This window comes from Thunnus maccoyii, chromosome 3 (assembly GCF_910596095.1).
Source record: "Thunnus maccoyii chromosome 3, fThuMac1.1, whole genome shotgun sequence".
Classification (NCBI taxonomy): domain Eukaryota; kingdom Metazoa; phylum Chordata; class Actinopteri; order Scombriformes; family Scombridae; genus Thunnus; species Thunnus maccoyii.
Genome location: NC_056535.1, coordinates 20,009,707 through 20,032,602, shown reverse-complemented (window position 1 = coordinate 20,032,602; position 22,896 = coordinate 20,009,707). Strand labels below are relative to the sequence as shown.

General features: G+C 40.3%; 1 protein-coding gene across 9 annotated transcripts in view; it reads left to right on the top strand.

Moving 5' to 3' along the window:
- The window catches only part of cacna2d2a (calcium channel, voltage-dependent, alpha 2/delta subunit 2a), a 159,020-nt gene extending 136,396 nt beyond the window's left edge, over positions 1-22,624 (top strand). For 8 of the 9 annotated variants that reach the window (XM_042401366.1, XM_042401351.1, XM_042401390.1 and 5 more), the window contains 25 exons: positions 1,728-1,777; positions 4,045-4,134; positions 4,552-4,620; positions 5,237-5,311; positions 5,406-5,480; positions 5,614-5,685; positions 5,832-5,903; positions 6,086-6,147; positions 8,117-8,193; positions 11,315-11,375; positions 12,250-12,347; positions 13,449-13,539; positions 13,650-13,712; positions 13,908-14,011; positions 14,127-14,225; positions 14,454-14,545; positions 14,690-14,737; positions 14,839-14,910; positions 14,999-15,151; positions 15,291-15,343; positions 17,094-17,149; positions 17,752-17,875; positions 18,175-18,284; positions 18,562-18,644; positions 19,498-22,624. In XM_042401366.1, coding sequence (XP_042257300.1) covers positions 1,728-1,777; positions 4,045-4,134; positions 4,552-4,620; positions 5,237-5,311; positions 5,406-5,480; positions 5,614-5,685; positions 5,832-5,903; positions 6,086-6,147; positions 8,117-8,193; positions 11,315-11,375; positions 12,250-12,347; positions 13,449-13,539; positions 13,650-13,712; positions 13,908-14,011; positions 14,127-14,225; positions 14,454-14,545; positions 14,690-14,737; positions 14,839-14,910; positions 14,999-15,151; positions 15,291-15,343; positions 17,094-17,149; positions 17,752-17,875; positions 18,175-18,284; positions 18,562-18,644; positions 19,498-19,620 — 2,072 coding nt within the window. In that variant the 3' untranslated portion in view covers positions 19,621-22,624. Of the gene's footprint in view, positions 1-1,727; positions 1,778-4,044; positions 4,135-4,551; positions 4,621-5,236; positions 5,312-5,405; positions 5,481-5,613; positions 5,686-5,831; positions 5,904-6,085; positions 6,148-8,116; positions 8,194-11,290; positions 11,376-12,249; positions 12,348-13,448; positions 13,540-13,649; positions 13,713-13,907; positions 14,012-14,126; positions 14,226-14,453; positions 14,546-14,689; positions 14,738-14,838; positions 14,911-14,998; positions 15,152-15,290; positions 15,344-17,093; positions 17,150-17,751; positions 17,876-18,174; positions 18,285-18,561; positions 18,645-19,497 lie in introns of all 9 variants that reach the window. The other variant, XM_042401406.1, reaches the window with a different exon arrangement.
- Positions 22,625-22,896: the final 272 nt, after the last annotated feature.

Genomic DNA, 22,896 nt, shown 5'->3' with positions numbered 1-22,896 from the left:
TCACACTTTAATATACAAACATGCGCACCAAACTAAAAATGGCAAGATATTCACTTGTTTTATTGATTTCAAGAAAGCTTTCGACTCTATTTGGCATGAAGGGCTCTATCACAGACTTCTACATTGTGGTATAGGGGGAAAAATGAACGATCTGGTTAAATCAGCGTATTTGGAAAATAGGTGTGCTGTCAAAATTGGAGACAATCAAACTGAATTGTTCACCCAGAGAAGAGGGATTTGTCAGGGTTGCAATTTAAGTCCAACTTTATTTAATGTGTATATAAATGAACTTGCTGTTCAGTTGGATCAATGTGCTGTTCCTGGCCTCTCCGTCCTAGACAGAGAGGTGAAGTCTGTTTTATGCTGGTGACCTTGTTCTGCTGTCTCCTACTGAAAAAGGACTACAGCAGCTGGACACAATAGAAAAGTACTGTCAGAACTGGGCCCTGGCAGTAAATATGAAGAAAAGTAAGCTTTCAAAAACGCTCCAGATGTCAGGAGAACAAATATCAGTTTACCATAAATAATCATATAATTGAACATAGTATGAGTTATACCCACCTTGGTATAACCATAATAACATCAGGGAGTTTCAACATGGCAGTGAATGCACTAAAAGAAAAAAAGCTTGAAGAGCTTGAAATGCTATTAAGAGAAAATTTAATAATTTCCAAATTCCAATTAAAACCCAACAGAATATTTACATACAGAATTCTGCAGATATATTTTACACATACACAGAAAAACACCAACAAATGCATGTAGAGCAGAATTAGGCAGATACTCACTGATAATTAACACTCAAATGTTTTAATCACCTTAAATCCAGCCCCATAAACATCCTCTATTCCAAACGCCCTCCAAACCCAAGAGCCAAGCCCAGAAAAGAGTCCCCTATGTCAGTTGGTGCTGAGACGAACTGCCCCCTCTCAGACACACTCTGACCAGTCTCACACTGACACTGATTTCCAAACAGAGTAAACTAAGTTGTAACGCAATGTGAAGAAACCTATTCAGAACATTAGAAAGAAGAAACTAAAAGCCAAAGTAGATTAGAATGTTATTTGGCCCTAAAAATAGATTATTATTTGGCAGAATATCTCTCTACTGTCAGAGATAGAAAGCAGAGACAGATCCTAACCAAGCGCAGGCTGAGTCACCACAAATTGGCAATCGAAAAAGGAAAACACGAAAAATCATGGCAACCAAAAGAGAACAGAATATGTGGTCACTGTTCGCCAGGTGAGGTTGAGACAGAGATGCACTTCCTCCTACGGTGTAAAACATCAGTGAAATAAGGAACATTTACTTTACCAAGTTCAACACTGTAATTTCAGATTTCAAAGAGCTTAATGACCTCTCAAAATTAAAAATACTCCTCAGAGAAGGAGACAGGGCAAATCTTGCTGCCTATTATCTATCAAAATACCACAACCTGAGGTACAGTGAATGACCTACACACACACACAGCAAATGCACACAAATACATGCACACATATAATTAATATATATCAATCTTAATGTTGTGTTAATGTTCATATGATTGTTATTTTGTACAGTCCAAATATTTGATCAATTTGTATTTTGATGCTTCGGCAACATTGTTCTCGCCCATTAAAGCCCATTGGATTGAATTGATTTGAAACTGTGATGACACAGGCATGCAGGCTGGACGCAAGCCTTCAGTTGAAATAGTTTTATATTGATTCTGTCTTCTTAATCTTCAGGTTACTACTTTGAAATTCCATCAATTGGAGCCATCAGAATCAACACCCAGGTGAGATATATATGGACTGTGTACAAGATACTGAATACACCTTTCTTACATGAAACTGTAAGAACAACTATATCAAGCGAGGAGAAAGTCCGTTCCTTCTCCATGGTTGCTTTGATGATGATTACACAGATTGTCGATATGCCTTTAAGTATTCGTAATTAAGGGACAGAAGACGGCACAGCTGGATGGAAAGGAAGTGACAGAGTTGGAGATGGTGTGATAATAAATAAGGTTGCAGACTTTCTCTTAGAAGCTCTGAACTAAAGTCTTTCAGATTTCTTTCTGTCTTTCTCTCTCTCTCTCTGCGTCACACACACCTCACACCACACACCCAGGGCCCTGCCACCCCCCTGCACTTGCTTGCGGCACTATGAGCCTCTGGAGGCCCTTGGGAAAACCTCATTCCAGCTGCAGAAATTGACTCAGTTGCTGGGGGGTGGTGGTGGGGGGTACTGCACACCCCTCTCTCCCCCCCCCGTCTCCCCTCCTTTCTCCTCCCCCATCCCCTCAGCCCCGGTGAGCGATCAGGCCCCAGAATAGACTGTCAGCTGTTCCATTAACTCTGGCATATTTATATTCTGAGAACTGCTACTTACTCTAATAGGTTTTCTGAAGGTGGGTGACTACAGCTCTCTGTGCAGGCCCAGAAGACACATCGGGGTCTTGTGTTATTTAACCGTACTCTGCCCTTCAACATCACACTCATCACATAGACTCACTAGACTAAGATGGCAACATCAAATAACAGATGAAACACAGATGACAAAAACATTAATCATAATGTCCCGAGTCAATGCAATATGTGGGAAGAGCAGAATAGTTTTTAAAATAAATGGCACTATAGTTTGAGTTTCTATGTGACTGAAGGTGTATTTTTTTAGTGATCTTCTTTGTTTAGGATCTCAGTGGAGCAACAATGACAGGCAGCCATGAGTTAGAGAGTTTGCCTTTAGAGGGAATGTGTTGATGAGTTTACTCTCTGTGATCGGAGCTGTTACAATGACCAGGGAGACAATAGTGTTTAATCAACGCACAAGGATGCTGTTTGAGTCTATGTGGCTCTCCTTCCTTTGGACCACATATCTGAGGTTGCTGACTTTTTATGTTTCCTAGATTGTTCTAGCCAAGCGGAAAATTTCCCCTTATATCCCGTGAAAAGGTCTGGCTGTCACTGTCCTGATGGAATATCTCCCTGTGGCGCGTTAAACTGGACTTTTATTGAGCTAATAATAGAATAGGTTACGCTTGTCAGCACCTCACTGTTCAGGCGATGAAAAACAAACGGTCAAAAGCATGTTACTGAAGTAGTTGTGTGCTTATACAGGGCACCCCTTTTGTGTATTGAGGATAGACACACAAAGGGTGGTGGCAAAGGTCAAAATTTGTGATAATATTTCCCTTTTCACTGCAAAGTGGATGGAAATTGTTTATCATGTGACAACGGCTAATGTTTTTAAAATCCCCGCAGAGCTGCTGCTTTTTCGCTGATATTGTTTGAGCACATTGTGTTGCGAAAAATAGACGCTTGACGTTATAATTCACCATCTGAGAAAGAATTTTGAGTCGTAAATGTTGGCAGAAGTATACACTTTAATTAGAGAACAATTTTGCTGTCTCTCATCTGTACAATAACAAGACACTGAAGGGTCGTAGTGCAATCAGTCCCGTCCCCTGCAGGCTTTTTTTCCCCCTCCAAACTGTGCGGTTTCTGTTGTTTTATGTCATGAGGTCACTCACTCAATAATTTTACCAATTACAAACCATCTCCAAAATGATTTGGATCAATAGGTTGTGTAAAAAAAAAAGACATCTCAGCTGCTGTACGAGGTGACTCCTTAGAACAAAAGAATATAGTGAATATGATGTATTACTAGTAGACTTAACCCCTCACCTCTATTCACAATCACTGTGGGACATTCTCACAGTGCCGGCGTTGACAGTAGAGCCTCTGGGAGAATGGCCTGTTTGCACGTTGTGCCATTGACACCCTTAATGTGTTTTTAATAGCTCCTTCATAATGATGAAAAACGGCCTTGAGTGGCTTAGGACTGGAGGCTTTATGGCCCTGCAGGACCAGGATGCTGCTGCTGGTGGCCCACTGGTTTATGGTGACAGAGAGGAGGCCGGTCAGGGTCTTATAGTTTTATGACAGATGAACATTCGAAGGCTCTTCCGGCTCTCCATTTTAATGCCTGTACATAACAAGCACCATAAATGTCTGTTTGATTATGTGTGTTTATTAACGTTCTGACTTTTTGCTGTTTCAGGAGTACCTGGATGTCCTGGGTCGTCCCATGGTGCTGGCTGGGTCTAAAGCCAAGCAGGTCCAGTGGACAAATGTTTACCAGGATGCTCTGGTGAGAGAAAACTTAAATAGAAAGAACATTTTATTTGATTTAAAGTAATAAATGTATCCTTCTCCTAGTATTTCATGTACAAACATTTCATTATTTATACCTCTATCATTGCTATGTAAATCATCACTGTTTGTTTAAGATTTTGCTTTAAATTCTGGCAATGAACTGGAAAATAAACAAGCCCAAATAAACTCCTACAGGTAGTTTCGATGTCACAACTTTTTAATCTGTTGTCTGTGAAGATTCTCAGTCATGCTGTATCTACAAGTGCTAAGTCAAAGGCAACTGACTTGCTTTAGATTCCTGAAGGCTTCTTTTGAAGTTTTCTGTGTTTATTGGATTGTAACTGTGCAATACATTAATTTTTTTGAAACCATTAAAAACATTCTTAATTGAATTATGAAATGTTTTCATCAGGGTTTGGGCCTTGTCATCACTGGGACGATGCCGGTCTTCAACCTCACTGCTGACACTGCAAGTGCTCAGGTAGTAATAACACTGCAACACAAGATATGAACCTTAAAACTTACACATATTTTCATTCATTTACACATCATATCACTTAACCTGGACTATTTCAACTCCAACTGATTGTTTGTATCAATCAGTCTGTCCTTTAATTATTTATGTGAGAACAATGTTTATGCTGTCCTACAGGTAGTTGAGGCTAACGCATATAAGGCTCAAAACACAATAAGAGTTGGACTAAAAGGAGGCTTTCAGGTTTTATTTCGCACCTCTGTGGTGTTGTTGACCATCATCACTCATTTGTAATGTCCACCTAGTTGCTGCTCTTGAAGACAATACCTCCCCCCTGAGGCGACAACAGACATCGCAACCTCTCATCTGTAGTATCAACTATATAATTATCCAGACAGCACATATGCGTCCGGCTTTCAGTGTTTACTCTGAGCTTGTCACACAGGTTTAAAGCAGTGATGTGGTGGCAAGCCGACTCAGCTTAAGATGGACTGTAAAAATATGGACTAATCAGATTGCACACAAAGATGGCACAGAGATGTTCTTAGCACTGTGTGATTCAATAATGTCAGTGGTGTTGTGGGTAAAATGCTGATATTTACTTTATGCGTTCCTCATACAGAACCAGCTCATCCTCGGAGTCATGGGAGTAGACATTGCAATCAACGAAATCAAAAGGAAGACACCTACATACAGAGTGAGTATGCTGTACACTTGATTTCAGTCTGCAGACTTTTTTTTTTTTGCATATGGATCGTTATTGAATCACATCTCCTGCTTTTACCATGCAGCTTGGAGCCAATGGCTACACCTTTGCAATTGACCCGAACGGTTACGTCTTGCTGCATCCTAACCTGCGACCCAAGGTAGGTCCAACAAGGAACTCTGCCCTGCTTTTAATGAGTTTGATGGTTCTTAAGCTAAATCTGGTTGTTTTTCCTGCTGACTGAAGTTAAGCCTTCCCTTATCTTCCCCTGCTTTATCTCTCACTGTGTTCAGATCATTAACTTCAGGGAGCCTGTCACTCTGGACTTCCTGGATGCAGAGCTGGAGGACAACAACAAAGAAGAGGTAAAAAAAAAAAAAAAAAAACCTCCCTGAAACTGACTGTAAACTTACGTATATTTCATGTACGTTTCATTTGTCACTTGCTTTTTACACAGTGGTTTCGTTTCAATGTCTCTGTACGGCTTTTCATGGCTCTGTTCGCTTCTCAGATCCGACGACAGATGATTGATGGCAAATCAGGGCAAAGGAAAATCAAGACGCTCATTAAGTCAGTTGATGAGGCAAGTCATCAATATATGAGACTCAATCATGATCCAAAGTAGCACCTTCCTGAATGGTGTTGTAATGAGTCTGAATCACTCAGTATGTTTAGGATCTGTTGTTTCCCTCCAATTATGGGGAAAGACGTGTGCCGAGGATGTGACAGTGTTACTTATCAGAATCTCTTTGTGATTGTCAACAGAGGTACATCGACGAAGCCATACGGACGTACACATGGACACCTGTGGAGGGCACAGATTACAGGTAGGTTTGAAATCAAAAACCCATCCAAAACATCACCTGGCCTCAGACCAAAAGATTGCGCAACTTGAAGCTGTGAGTGAAGTCCAACTTTGATACATTTGATTTGTTGATTTTAAGCCACGAGTCACAGATTTACATTTGGAAGCTGTTACTCATCAACCAGCAGTGTTTGCAAATTTAAGATTATAGCTCACACTTTCAAACATTTGGAACAGACTGAACCTATCACTGATTAAAGACAAGTCACTCATTTGCCTTCTGTACTTGTATTAAATAATTCATCTGAATCACCCAAATTAAAGAACCTATTTCTTTCTCTCATAAAATCCTCAACAGTACTCTAAGCACAAATTCATTGCAAAGTTTATTCATCTCAAAACTTGGTTGAACATTTGAGGTTGCAGTATAATGACATTTCCTCCAGGGCAACATTTTGCAAATTAAAGTTTATGATATTCAGTAGTCCTACAAATGCCTGATGTGTGTTTCTTATTATATCTGCTGGCAGCTTGCCTGGTCCTGGCTGAGTCCGTATGAGGCTTTCTCTGCATAATTCTATTAATGTTCACCGCAAATGGAAATTTCAGTATGTTTAAGAGTCCCCATGTGTTACTGTCAAATGTAACCCTAACCAGACAGTCATGGCTCTACTCTGCTATGCATCCTCCACATAGTTTAGAGCAGCACTTTGCGCAACAGTTAATGATGTTGGATGTTTCTTCAAATCTAAATTAGCTATATATTATAGTCGACTGTAGCTGTGGCTCAGTCTGAACCTGATACTGTCACAGCCTGATTTTCTATCTGTTCCAATTAATCCTCTTACTGAGTTATATTTTAGCTTTGTATGGCAGCACAGATCAGGCGATATGGATTCTTACTTTCATTTATGGCTTTGGTAGAAGACAACAAATACATTCCTCTTTTATTTGTAACATGTTTAAAATATTTCATAGTTTCACTTAACTTAAACAGAAACTAAAGCTTGAAGCTGCTCTGATCAATATTTCTATATTAGCATTGGATCAAATGAATGAATTAATGTTTGTAATTAACCCACTGTACACTACCAACACAGAACTTAAGGCAGACAAACAAAATTAGCAAGTTTAAAATGCAGATAAAACTGTCACCAACACTCCAAGTCCATGGGTACAATAGTCTGCTGAAATTTGATTGGCCGCCGCTATTTGTCCCAAATATCAACCATAATACAAACAAGATTCGCTCCCAACCAAGTTACGGTGCTTTGGAACAGCCGAGTATCAAACTTCTTGCCTGACGGTGGCAATGAGGACTTGCCAGATGTGTATTCTCACTATTTAATTTAATTGAATGGAATCCAACTCAAAGATCGCCTGAAATAGGCAGTTCAACTTTCTGGGAAACTGCTACCTCCTTGAACAGTGCTGACTTCATGCTACACAAGACTGATCTGAAGACCTTGTTGTCAAATGACGCCATTCAAAATCTTGTTTCACAAGAAACTACATCACATTAAAGGCACCCTGTGGAGTTTTTGACCACTGGTGGCGCCACAGAGCAATATTTGCAGCATTAAAGTGCACAAGGACCCACATGTACACGTGTATGATGGGTGCAGGTGAGATGAAACACAATCCTGCTGATGGACAGAAATGTAGCAACAAAGTCAGAGAAGAAGACTGCTAGCACACAAACATGGAAGTAAATAATGCAGGTTTCAAATCCTTCCAAAAATCAGCTCTGCTCATGCTTTATAATGAAAGAAATGCACTTGTGTTAGGCTACAGAGATACACACTATGTAACATAACTTTGTTTACAAAAAACAAGGTAAACAAGGTACCTTAAAGGAAGTAATGATATAATTTCATGGGACCTTTTAAACGTCTTGTTAATCACCTTCCTGTGTCTGTGTGTTTGTGTATTGGAGAGTTTATATGTGCATGCATAACGTGTTCCCGATTTTCTGCATCTGCCTCCCTCAGTCTAGGGTTGGTACTGCCCACATATAGCGAGAACCATATCAAAGCCAACCTGAGTGACCAGATCCTTCAGGTGCAGTGTAAGTACCCGGGAATACCCAGCATCCTTCACTCTCTGTCTCTCTCCCTCTCTTTCTCTCTTTCCACTCTTTTCTTCTCTCTCTCTCTCTCTCCCAAATATGACTTTACGCTCTTATTCAGTCCTTTGTCCTGGGTCTACAACATCATCATAGGGAGTGTCCAAGCGGAGTCGCCTTCCCTGCCCCCGCTTCCCCCTCTCCCCCCCCCCCCCCCCCCCCCCCCCCCTCTCTATACGCTCTCTGATAGGCAGGATCATACCTGAGTCCCCCGACTCCTCTACTGCCCCCTGTTCCCTCCTGTCTTCATGCTGTGCTGTAAAATGGTGATGTTTTTTCTTCACACTGGCTGAAGAAAAAAATAACTGAACTGACAGAAAGGTGAAAGCTGTGGTTTTACTGTGTAACTCAGGTGAAAATAATGGTGACCTTGTGCTATTATTTTTTTTGCCAAATGCTCTCGCCTCTTCTCCACCAAGTAATGATTCTGAAGCATCTGTGTTCAAAGTACCTTGATGTTCTGAAAACCTGTGAAAACATGCATGCTTTTCACTCTTTATGATGAGTTTTATGATTTTGGGAATTTTCCTTCTGTTATGTGTGTGATTTTTGTTTATCTTTTCAGTTGGATTGTGTGAGATGTTTCTCAGCTTTGGAATCATTCAGTAGATAAACTCCCACACGACCCGGATCAAGGGCTTGTCAAATGTGGGAGTTTGGGTTTTTGTGGGTCTGAATGGGGACACGTGTTGTCTCTCTCATTCTTTCTTTGTCCAGACCCTGTTACTGCCCTCTTTTCCTGGTTCATTTGATTTATCTTTTGTTCCTACCATAGTTATTCTTCACAATACTGTTTTTGTCTTCACGGTTTTCCTTACATTTTCCTTTTCTGGATTTCCCAGTTTTTCCGTTCTTCTGTTGGTTTTCCGTTTCTCGTTTGCTCTTGCAAATAAGATGTTTGCTCTTCATTTCTTTTTCTCTCTTGTCTTGTTTGACTTAAATTGGTTTCTTTCTTTCAAGAAAACAATATTTTTATTCAAACAGTAATTGAATAAAATATTGTCTGTGATCCCCCCCTTCCCACCCGATCCCCTGTTTCTTTTCTTGCTCACTCCTTCTCTGATGGATCCACACAGTGCCATACACCAAGGGCAAGTATACTCCATATTGGTCCACGTTCCCTCTACCTTTACTTCCTACTCCCTACCGCTGCCTCCTTCCCACACCTCTCGTCCTAAACCTCTTCCTGCTGCCCCCCCTCCCACCCTCACCTGTCCCAGCCTGCTTGCCTCTGTTCCTGCCCGTCTTGCCTTCAGGACCTTCCTTCTCCTCCCTTTTCCCTCTTTTTCTTCTCCTCTTCTTCTTTTTATCCTTCCTCCTCCTCCTCCTCCTCCTCCTCCTCACCCTCTTGCTGCAGCTCAGATCCCACATCTCTCACGATGGCTCTTCCAGTCCTCAACCTCACCCTCCTCCCCTACGTATCCACGCTGCTCCAGAAGCACAAAACGCCTACTGCACCCAAGGAAGACAGATATTCATGTTCTCTGTTAAAACTTGTCTTTTGTCCCCTCCCTAATCCTTTCCCTTCTGTGGATAGCTCCAAATGGGTTGTATCTGCCTTCTTTCTTCCTCTTTCTCTCTGTCACTCTTTCACTTTCTTCTCATTTTCTTTGACCATATTTCTCTCTTCTCCTCGTCTTCCTTTTCTCTCTTTCAGCATCATCGTTTCTCTTCCACTCTCTTTGCCTCTCATCTCTCTCTGTCTTTTTCTTACAGTGTCATTAGTTCATAAATGTCTTAACTAATTCCCACACTAGGGCTCAGATATTGATAGATCTTTCATTAAATAAAAAAAAAAACCTCATTAGTGCTACTGTAGATCAATTTTGACCTCTTTTCCTATTTCTAGTTAGTTACTTTTTCATAATTTAAGGTGCCACACACAAAAATTTGAAATATTAATTTTGTAGTGCCACACCTTAGCTATAATAATATATCAGCACATATGTATCATGTACTGTAAGTACTGCTATTTATTTATTGTAGAGTAAATCAGGATCTCTGGTGGAAATATTTTAACTTAGATATAAATTTATTAGTCTAAATATAAAATAAAATACCTTTTGATGTCTGTTAGTTGCCGAACTATCTCGCCTATAGCTGGAGGCGTCGCAGCCTGCAGACTGTCCCTACAGGGCTGAGCTGTGTCCTGTCCACCCAGGTCCTCCCATGTTGTCAGGTGTCAGGGTGCCGCTCGGTGCAGCGCCTGACTCCTGTGTCGTCCCTCTGTACTCCCTGTCTCCATCAGCTTGTCTCCCCCCCCCCCTTTCTCACCCCTCAGACCGCCAGGGGCACGGCCCAACACTTCCTCAGTAAACCTGACCCCGGATGTGCACGGCATTGTGGGCGGAAAACTACCTGGGCACTCTATTTTAGCTCAAAAAGTAAATGTTGTATTCCTCGGCTGTACACAGATACAGGTGTGACATAATGAGAAAATACGGATTCATCGGAAACTCACCTGTCGAGGTTTTAATGATGGTACTGGTTGATATTTTCTGTTCTGTTCTGAATGTGATAGATGACGATGAAGTTGCCCTTCGACATGCCCTTCACAATGCAATGCATTTCCTCTGATTATGTGTCTCTCTGAGCCCTCTCCCCCACCAGTCTGAGGGGTGACCACTTCCATCAGGACCTTCACTCACCTCCCTTGCAATAGTTGGCCATGTTGATGCCTGCCTGATAGAAAAGCACTCATTGTGGTTAATCTGTCTGAGAACTTCCTTCCTGACACAACATGTCTGGCAAGTCAGTTCTCAGACACCCAAAATCTGTTAGATTGAAACCAAATGAATCGGAGATTGTTTGTTGACAAAGTAATAAACAAAAAGAAAATAAAAGGTGTGAGTGCTTGTGAAAGTAAAGCGGCCATCCATTGAGAGTCAGGTTCCATTTTAGGCACCATATTGGCTAACGCTAGTGTTCCCATGATTCCTCAGTGTTGCTATGGTAAACTCCCTTCTGCGTCCCTGCACCTCTGAAGAACAGCTGCTGTTTACCCACAACTCCCCACTGCTCTGCCCATTGCTCTTCCCAGATAATCTTCCCCTTTCTGTTGCAGATTTTGAATCACTGCTGCCAAACAGTTTTGAGTCTGAAGGACATGTATTCATTGCTCCCAGGTAGCCCTGTGTGTGAATGCTTGCTGTCGTTGATGGTCATCAGTTGTTGGTCTTGTCTTCACGTCTTTCAATTGCACAATATACATTTTTTTTGTGTCTTTGTGTGTGTTTATTTTGGCTCCACATTCAGCATCTATAAGCTTTATTGAATTACTTTTTTTGTGATGTTGAGTTGCACTTCATGTAAGTGGTTGGTTTCATTCATTCTATTTTTTTTTTCATTTTGAGTGGTGTGTTTACTCATAATTACAAATTTTTAAAATACACAGGTTTTTTTTTCAAGAAGAATATAAAATTCATCATAGTATTATAATACGCATTCTCTTCCCTATGTTATCCTCATTACTACAAAGTACCAAATCCACATCAAATCTCTTTTGCATGCTGCTTCAGTGTTGCTGCATGTTTATATCTTCTATAAATACATTTAGTTGTTGATGGTTAGGTCGTACAATGTAATGTTAAGAGTAAACTGGATATTTGACAGCATGATGTATAAATACAAAAATGTTGTATGAAAAAAAAAAAAAGACTGAAATCCTCTTTGCATGTGCTGTTTTGTTATCAGACCCGAGTGGCCTCCGGCTGCAACCTGAATTTTAAAACACACTGATAAAATCACCCTTTCATTGTGATGCCTGTGCTCTGCTCTGCGGTGTAATCCTCGTCTCATTTTGACTGACAGACAGACGTTTTAGCATTTGGAATTTAAGCTTTAAGACATGCATGCTGCGCACGATGGCATCAAGTAACGTGTATGAATTCATGCATCCCCACTTTGTGTTGTGTGTCCTTCTGTGAGGGATAAAGATAGTGTACACATGTTTGTTTTTCCCCTCTGTCTCTGAGTTAAAACGCTTTGTCTGTCCCTCAGGGAATACTGCAATGAACTGGAACTGTCCAACAACAACACCGAGTTCCTGCTCAACTTCATTGCTCTCATGGAGAAGGTGACACCGGACTCCAAACAATGTGAGCTTCATTTCTTTTCACTCACACACAAAATTAATATTTTATTTGTTTTAATTAGTTCATTCAAGATTGATGGATAAGGATGATGGATTTAATGGATAAGGCTGGCGATATTCTATATTTTTCTTATTGTCAACAAATGAAAAGCCCAAAACCAACAATTAATTGATCCTACTAACTATTATAGTCTGTGTAGCCAAAACTTCATATCGCTCATTCCTCTATGACATCATAAACCTCCATTATTTCCCAAAAACTATTAAAAAAAACACCAGTGGGCCACAGTGTTGCACTGGCTGACATCTTTCTTCACTACAATGAACATGGACACTATAGTTTATTTTAACTCATTCCTACATCTACCATCCTGCTGCTGTAAATACTCGCTAGAGCACCAAATGTGTGTTACTCAGCAGGGGAAAATAGTCCCCGACAAGGTTACATTCTCTAGCTGATTTAGAAAATTACTTATCTTTAAATAAAAAATTAAACTTCATATTTGTGACCCATTTTTAAAGATTCACACCCCCAGCCAGAACAAAAGGGTTTGAGGCTGAGTGCTATAGAGGTATTAAGAGCAAGACTAACACGTTGTTTGTTTTGGTCTTTTCATTTGATTTGCTGACAATAAGAATAATATAAATAGTGCAGAAGTATATCCGCAAAAATATGACAAGTTGTTAGTATTATTATTTATTATTGGTGCAATAAAGTGTGACATCAAGTGCAAAATGGGAATAGTAAAGGTTCATTATCAGCAAGTACTGTATGGATATATTTCAATCCTACCACAATCTCTACTAACACCAAGCTTCCACAGAGACTGAGGGAGTTTTGTAGAATCACTTGCTGGGAGAAATATATGTTTAATTGTCACTGTAATCTTGATTGTTATATATATATTGGTTAGATTTTTGACCAAGTGGACTGAGCTCCTCAGTTGATACAGCTTTTTACTGGTCACTGTCAGATCCAATGTGTTCAGGAAAGAGAAATCTACGTCTGATGTGGATTTAACTCATATGTTATCTGATATCTGATAGTTGTTAATATTCTGTTTGTTTGCGACCTTTTTGTTCATCTCTACCGTATCATATTAAGGCGACAATTTGCTCCTTCATAACCTGATTCTGGACACCGGCATCATCAGACAGCTGGTCGATAAAGTGTGGAAGAACAAAGACTTGAACACGTGAGTACAGTCAGCCAGCGCTGAGGGAAATGCAATTTTAGATTTGTACTGTGGAAAAGATTTAGATCATGAAGGCTTTTTCTGTCTCTTTTTTCCCTCCTGACATTTAGATATGGGTTTCTGGCTGTGTTTGCTGCAACAGATGGAGGTGTAACAAGAGTGTTTCCGAACAAGTAAGTGCACTCATCATCGAGGCTGTGAGTCTGGACTGCAGCTGCTCCGCAGTTCTGTTATGTTTTCACTTTGTTCTCTTTTAAAGTGGTAAGTTGTGAAGACTTTAAATGCTTCATAAACACATAGAATAGGTATGGCAGGCGGCTTGTACATCAGAGATTTACAGCTACGGTGTGTGTGGTCTTAAATCTCAGGGCTGCAGAAACCTGGGAGGAAGACCCTGAGCCGTTTAATGCCAGCTATTACCGCCGCAGTCTCGACAACAAGGGCTACATTTTCCGGGCGCCTTATCGTACAGGTGAATGATGCTCTTAGTCCTGGGTTGTATATCTCACACAGAGCCTCGTGATGTTGTGGCTCTTTGTTTCTAACCCCCCACCTGGCTTGTTTCTCTCTTTGTTTCCCTTCTGCAGCCAGAGATGAGCTGCTGAACCCAGAGAACGACACCATAGGGATCCTGGTCAGCACGGCGGTGGAAATCGCAATAGGAGGGAAGACCATCAAACCCGCAGGTGGGCTCAGTTCTCTAAGAGGGAGAGAAAATCCTAATAATGACACGTTAAATGTCAAAGAAAGCGAAGATGAAGATAATTACACGTCTGTGTTTGTCTTTTTTGTCACTTTGTGTGGACACGCGTGCTCTGCATCTATTTATTGTGCCTTTATGTGCATCTGTCTTTGAGCTTTTTGCATTTCGAATGTCCTTCATTGGATATTTTTTCCTAATTTCTCCCTCTCAGTGGTCGGAGTGAAACTGGACCTTGAAGCCTGGGTGGATAAGTTCAAGATTCTTGCCAGTAACCATACAGACAGCCGCCAAGGCTCAAACACGGTAACAAAATACATAAATATACATATATATATATATATATGTATATATATATATAAAGTATTGTGGGGAGATTCATATCACAGTATGTCTCCGGCAGTATTTCTCAGATGTTTAACTGATGACTTGGGTTTTTCTCTGTGACAGTGTGGACCAAACAGAGGCTGTGAAATGGACTGCGAAGCCAACAGTGATGTAAGCATTTCTGCTCAGATTGCTAGATGTACTGTATCAAAGTGCTGTACATCTTTCCACTGTTCTTCCACTTAACAGTCCATTTCTGTGTCCGTTTGCAGGATCTTCTGTGTTATTTAATAGATGATGGTGCATTCCTAATCATGTCTAATCAGAAGGAAGACTGGAACAAGGTGAATTAAATGAACACATTTTCACACTGACTGTGGTTTCTCTTTAATGCTTTCACCCATCTTGATCCATGTTTCTTATCCACCACAGGTGGGCATGTTCTTCAGTGATGTTGACCCCTATCTGATGTACGCACTCTACAACAATTCTTTCTACAACCGCAAGGAGTCATACGACTACCAGTCAGTGTGTGAACGGATGCCCAACAGCGAGGCTGGAGCTGCACGCAGAGGAGTGTTTGTGGTAAGAACATAGACTTTAATACTGCAGAGGATGAGCAGACTAGAAGAAAAAGGATGGAAGGATTTTTCAGTCGATATGATGCACTCTTACTGCTTTTTTTGTTTGTTTTTGTTTTTTAACATTTCCTCTGTGTCCGCAGCCCACAATTGCAGATTTTGTAAACCTGGCTTGGTGGACATCAGCAGCTGCATGGTAAGAGTTCTTTAGCTCTACTGAACAGTAATATTCAGTCCAAAACATGCTGTAGGACACAGTACTATAGCTGCAATGATCAATTATTTTTATTATGATAAATCTGCTGATTGTTTTCTCGATTAATACTTTGTCTATAAATTGTCAGAAAACAGTGAAAAATGCTTGTTATAAATTCCCCAGAACCAAAGGGACGTCTTCAAACGACTTGTTTTATCTGACCAACAGTTCAAAACACAAATATATTCAGTTTAGTATCATATATGACAAAAAACAGCAAATCCTCACATTTCAGCAGCTGTAAGCAGAAAATATTTGGCATTTTTCTTCCTGAAAAATATCTGAAATGATTAACCTTTAGAGACCCACCATAGACCCATTTTTGTCTTTTTTAGTGGTGGCCGGGATGTTTAGGGGGAGATAGCAGGTCAACAGTATATGCCGCATAGAAGTGGTTTACATCATCTGAAAGCTGGGAACCTGAAGATTAATTTTGGATGCAGCTCAGTACTTTTTCTAGTCATAAGTCTGTAATGAACATTGTGTTTTGGTTAGAAACTTAAGACTGAATAAGTGCTTAGAACATTATAATATGGAAATATATGACAGTCATTCCCATGTTCAACTATGTCTCATAAGTTGTTGCAGCAGTTTTTGGGTTGATACCATTTGTTACACAGATTTGGTGCAAAATTTTCCATTTTCATTTCTATTTTCAACCACTCAAGAACTGATAAAAATGGTCAAAAATCCCTCCAAAATACCACATTAAGACACCAAGACCTTGAGGAAAACCATAAAAACCTTCATGCTGTGATTTGGTATCAAAAACTTTTGACATTTGGAGATTTCTCTAAGAATTGCATTTTTGGCGATTGGATGACGAGCGCTTCTTTTCTGGAAATTGCACAGAAACCTTCCTTATTGTCAACATACAAAGGAAAGCCATTAATATCTGAATGCCCAATTTCTAGTTTGTGGTTTTAAAGTTTATAAAGTTTCATGAGGCTGTGATTATCCTAAAGGTCACAATAGGTAATTTTATACAATGAAGTCAAGTGTCAAAAAATGTCTCACTACAATGAAATGGCTACTGTGGGGACTAACATCATCACACATGAATACAATTGGGCTCATTGAATCCACAAGAGTCTCAGCTTTCCAGTCATACCTAATTTATGCAATTCCAAGACTGTTTAGGGCTCCAGTATGCGGAAATATTCAAATACAACATTTTTAGAAAGGTGAAAATAACACATTTATACTGCATGCAAAAAACTACATGGTTTTTGCCCAAAACTGCATGGGATTAGCATAATGTGAGCATGTCTGTAAAGGGGAGACTCATCGGTACCCATAGAACCCATTTTCATTCAGATATCTTGAAGGAACCCCTTTGAAAATGGCCATGCCGGTTTTTCCCTCGCCAAAATTTAGCCTAACTTTGGAGTGTTATTTAGCCCCCTTCCTGACAAGCTAGCATGACATGATTGGTACCAATGGATGCCTTAGTTTTATCTTCATTAGCTTTAAAACTGAGCACGCTACAGCCTCTGAAGCCCCCACGGATCTCTGAGGGTTAATTGATTATAAAAATAGTTGCAGATTAATTTACTCATTATCAACTCATGGATTAATCAACTAATCATTTCAGCTCTACACAGTACCTTACTCACTAAGAAAATGCACTACACTGACTTTTTAATAAGCCACATGTACAAAATCTAATTCACACCTGGTGTCTTCACAGGTCTTTGTTCCAACAGTTTATATACGGACTGGCTTATCACAGTTGGTTTGTCACAGGTGGGTGCAAACAAGGTTACATTTAATCACTGAAGGGTAGTTTGCTGGTTTACATATCTGTGTGTGAGGGAGACTACATTTATTTGCTTTTTCTTTCCAACAGTTAGAAGATAAGTCACGTCTCATGTCTGTACATTTAACTTAGCTGGCTGGGTCTCTCAAACATACATCTATAAGCATCTCTAAAGCTCACTAATTAACACATCGTATCTCGTTTGCTCACACAAAGAGAAACATAAAAACAACCATTTCTGGTATAAGGAGTTATGGTATCAATCTTTTCATCTAACTCCTGGAAATACTGTAAAGGGAACAGTGCAGAAGTGTATTTCCCAAAATGTTGAAGTATTTCTGACCATGTAAAGTCTAGTCTTCAATCACACTTTTCTGTCATCAATCTTTGTTATCATTAGATAAGAGACTGGATGTGCTAAAACATTTGTTTATGATTATATGTAGTAGGTTGAAATAAATTGAATAAAATTCTATTTAAAAACTGTAAATACACACTATGTCTAGCTTCATAATCACATTTGTAGTATCAGATCTTATAAATCAATATAAATAACAAGTGTTACTCTAATATCTGTGTGCCGCTGCAGATGAGGTGGATGCAGATGGAATCGACTCCAAAGAGCGGAGCTGCGTAATGATCCAGACCCAGTACTACTTAAGTAATCTCAGCAGCTCCTACAACATACTGCAAGACTGTGGCAACTGCTCCAGGTCTGTACACATGACAAAATGTGCTTACACATGTAAACACAGACACACATGTGCTCGCACATACACACCACAAAGAATCCCACTGTGACAGAAGCACAGTTAGCGAGACAGATTCATCTTTCTGTTGGAGCTAATAAACTCTGCTGACGATTAAACTGTATCAGCTTTAATGAAACGGACATATCATTGGCTAAATGAGCCTTATAAGACCGTCTCATGAATCTTGCTGATCCATTAGCAAATGAGCCTGTGATGTAAGTGAGCAGAGGGGGGTTGTTGACAGAGTTGTCTCTCTGCAGGCTGATTCACGCCAAGAGGATAAACAACACCAACTTGCTGTTTGTGGTGGCGGAGAAGATGCCGTGCAACACCTGCGAGATAGAGAAGCTGTCCCAGGAGGAGGAGGAGTGTATCCTTTTTCACATTGTACACCAGCTGGCAGAGAAGAAGACACACTCGCTAATCACTAGATTCTATCTCCTTATTACCATACCTGCGGAAACACAGACGTTTCACATTCATTTCAAGGTTATTTTTATCTCGATGGCGTGAATTATGACTAGTCATTCACATCTGTGGGACTGCATGAAGAATCAGTGTGTGGGCGGGTGATGAAACTGTGCAAAAAAACAACAAAAAAAAGAAAAGTAGAAATTCAAATTTTCCTTAATTGAGTCACTTTTCAGTTAAGGAGGATAATCCATGTGAAGAAATGGCTGTTGCACGCTATCGAAAAGGACCCTCCACCTGCTTTGACAACAACATATCTGTAAGATTTTTAGACAATATCAATACACACAGTTATTGAAATCAAAACAAACAGGGAGTGTATAGCCAGTGTGAGACCAATACCAATATCAATATTTGGAAAACAATCTGATACATGTATATCATCATTTTAAATAAATTAAATTACATATTTGTTACTTGTTTAAAGATTTATGTCTTCAATAGAGGAAACAAGCTTGAGGCTGAAAGCTGCAGACAGTGTAGGAAAGTCAGAGTATTAAGAGATGGACCAACATATAGTTGGTTTTGGTCTGTAGGACAGGGGTTGGTGGTGACCATGGGGGTAATTATTGTAGTATCTTTCCTTTTCTGGACATATTATATTGTATTTTCTGCTGTGGTCATGCAATAATTAATAAAAAAGTATCCAAATAACCCCACAAACGTTGATAAGGATCCAAATCTGCTGTGTAAAGAATTGTGACGAACACATGTACTTTGTAGTGATGCATTTTACAGGGAAAAATAAACTTGTCATTACCCTCTGGTGGAGAAACTGCATAATTGCAACACTGTCTCTAAATTACAAATATATCTAAATACAGGCTAATACAATATATCTGTGACAAACTAAAATCAGCTGGTAAAATGTGTCAGTTGGGCTCTATCAATATTTTATTTGCCACAAAATCCTTATTAAATAGATTCTGATAAAAGTTACAAACTTATGAAGTAGGAATAGTAAATAGTAACTTTGAATCCTCACAATTAGTACAAACTAGATGACAGAAGTCAGAGTAATCCATATGAAACTGTTTTCCATAGACATGCAGTATATTAATCACATCAGGTGAATTGTATGTATATTTACAGCAGCATTTTTCCTTTCACAGGAGAACACATCGGACTGTGGGCGAGGCCACTCCTTCCGTCCGTCCTTCTACAACTTACTGCTCATTCAGCTGCTGCTGCTTTATCCGGCCGTCAGCCCCCACGTTCAGTCTCTACTACATTAATTTAATTTTCCTCCACTTGTCCTCCCTTTAGCCCTCCCGAGCTTCTCTCCTGTCCTAAAACCCTCCGTGCCCCCCCCCCCCCCCCCCCGCCCCCCCTCCACTAATATAGTCATAGGTAATAATGGGACTTCCCATCACGGCAAGTTGGAAGCCCTGAGTGCCGCGCTATCCAGCCCGCTATCCAGCACGCTTCAGTTTGTGTCGCTTAGTGACAACTGCCGGACGTTTATGTCCTCAGCCAGTTAATCTTCATCAGCAGAAAGAGAGGGTGGTCCCAGATCACCTGGATCATCAGAGGCAACGTCAGAAAAGAGAAAAACAACCCCTTCCCGCCACCACCACTACCACCTCCGCCACCCAGAGAAGGAAAGAGGGAAAAGGACAGATCGATGTCCTCGTCACAGACCTCCCGCCACATACGAACTGGAGAGTTGAGGGTGTCTGTCTGTCAGACGGACGGTGGGACTTCTCCTCCTTCTCTCTCCTTCATCTCAGAGTCTCGCCACTCCGTCATTCGCCTCTCGCAAGAGGCTGTGGACCATCAAGCAACTTATTGCCACCATAAGAGAAAATAACTGAAAAAAAAAGACCTTGTCATGTATACAAAACGTCAAGTATAAACTGCTGAAGTGATGAGTATTCCAAACATATATTTAGTTTTTAATTTGAAACGGAAGTTGTTAGGTGTTAACTTAAAAAGACATGAATTAATTTATGCACTATATCTACTTGCCAAAATGAGATAGACTTTCATGTGGTCTTATTTTTATAGCCAAAACATGACAAGGAAATGGCTTCTGATTTAGATTTAGGATAAACCGCGAGAGGAAGAGGAGACACGCAGAAACTGAACGCTGATTCATTTTTGTGCGGCTCCTGTTTTCAAACTTAATTACAGATTAATGCTTTTAAGAGACGTCCTCTGAAGATTATTGTAATTACATGATGGTAATCGCATTTCTTGAAGTATTTCTCCTTATATTTACTATTTAAGGGCCAGCGCTATCTTGGCTTACACGCTTGTGACAGCTGTAAAATATTAATCAGTGTTCAGTTCCTGCAGATTTGGAGATCAGGAGCATTGTTGATGTCGTGTAGTATTCTCCTTTATGATCAACCGACCATTCTGACCTCTGGTTTAGACTGATGTAAAAGAAAAAAAAAAAAAAAGAAAAGAAAAGAAACATCCCTGTGCTCTCTGATGCGAAAGCTCACCTCTGCCAATCCTCATGAGGCTTCTCCAGGAACCTCTACTAACGTTCCTAATCACTATTTGTATTTGTGCTTTACTTCTGTTCACACGACAGACACACTAAGATCTCTGCCTCATGACCGTCTCATAGTAGTTCCAGGTGGGTTTTTGTTTTAGTCATTTTGGGCAAATCAGGGTTTGTTTGTTTTTTCTTTCCACTTATATTACCTTCAACTGATGCTGTTCAACCTTCAAACTTTTTCGCTGCTGGGGGATAGGGGCTTATCAACATTTCCAACTAAAGTGCAGAAGAGGCCACTAAATATGGTGATCACGTACAAGTAGTAGTCTGGTTGTAATCTGTCACAGTTCATCATTTGATCATTGCGATGTGTGAAAAGTCATTTAGACTCCCATGTTTAGGAGCCGCTCTGTTTCATAGTGCCTTGATGCACTTTGTTTTGGAACGCATCGGCTGTATAAGAGTAGAGCTACTGTATAGTATCTTTATAAAGCAGCCATCTTTGAAGCTCGGGACAACACAGGAGCCTGTGAGACTGAATCTGTATTAGAAGCTATAGAAGTAGCTTTACACAGAGCCGTCGCACCAACTGGCTCAAGCTTAATGTATTTGCCCTCCAGAGCCACCTGACTGCCATCATATGGAGTTACTATACCGTTCCTTTACAAAGCCATGTATAGAGCTACGATACACTATCAGTAGTATACAGCGACTTAGAGCGTTTTTAGGGCCACCTGACTGCTATAGTTCTGCCTGAATCGTATGTGCGTTTGTGTTTTGTGTGCGGATGCGTGTCGATTTGCGTTAAAAACCCTCAAAGGGAATGTCTTTTAAAATGAGTTGTGGAGTGTATGACGGATGACAGTTGTGGTAGCATAGCTGTTTTTCCTGTTCATATGTTGCAATGGGCAAAATCCAGTGTTGTGGAGAAAAAAAAGGGATTTTACTGAAACAAAAAACAAAAAAAAATCCATATTTGACCATCAGTCTGCTTATATATTAATCTGAGGGAGCGGCACAGCCCCTTCGATTCAGAAGTGTCCGAAAGAATGTGTAGTTCATCAGTGTTTTCTGTTTCAAATGCAACATAGTTAACAAAGCCTCTCTAAATGCCTTAGTGTTACACAGTACGGAGCTCTGATACTGTACGTTCCCCCACCCTCCTCATGTACACTCTTTCTCACGCACACACAAATAGATCCTCCAAAATATTCAGTCCCCTGGGTTCTCTTGGTGTTCTGCAGTAGGTATAGTGAGCTCTAATTTTGTATTTTTATGTCTTTGGAATGATAAGTTATTGATTGATGCCTGTTCGATGAAATGCTTGAAAGCGGTGGGAGATTTTTAAGTTTCAAAAGCCTCCGACCTTCGATGTTCACGCCCACCCAAACCTCACTGTATCGCTCAGGTGGGAATATTCACGCAACGATTTGAACCTTAACTACACACTCTGTACAGTTGTTGGTACTATTTGATGTGACAAACATGCTGGCACAGTAACTGCAGCGCGGCTTTGAACAAATCTGACTCACGTAAACACAAAAAAACTTGAGTGTCAGTGAAACTAATTGAAAAATTTAAAGGACCAGTATGTAGGATTTGTGGCATCTAGCGGTGAGGTTGTAGATTGTAACCAACTGAATACCCTTCCCCTCACCCTCCCCTTTCAAGCATCTAGGAAAACCTACGGTGGTCACGAAAAACGCAAAAGACCCTAGAGCCAGTGTTTGGTTTGTCCATTCTGGGCTACTGTAGAAACATGGCAGCCTCCATGGAAGGGGACTCGCTCCATATGTAGATATAAAGGGCTCATTCTAAGGTAATGAAAACACAACAATTCTTATTCTCAAGTGATTATACACTAATGAAAACATATTTATAAATATTCCATTTCTGCCACTAGATTCCCCTTAAATCCTACAAAATGGTCCTTTAAGACGTGTTTCAAATTTGGCTCTTTTCAGTGTTCAGTGCTGGATGCAGTTTTACTTTTCTGGGATTTGTTTGTCTCTGTCTTGTGCCATTGATTCTGTCTGTTTCTACTGTCTGTAAATGAACGCTA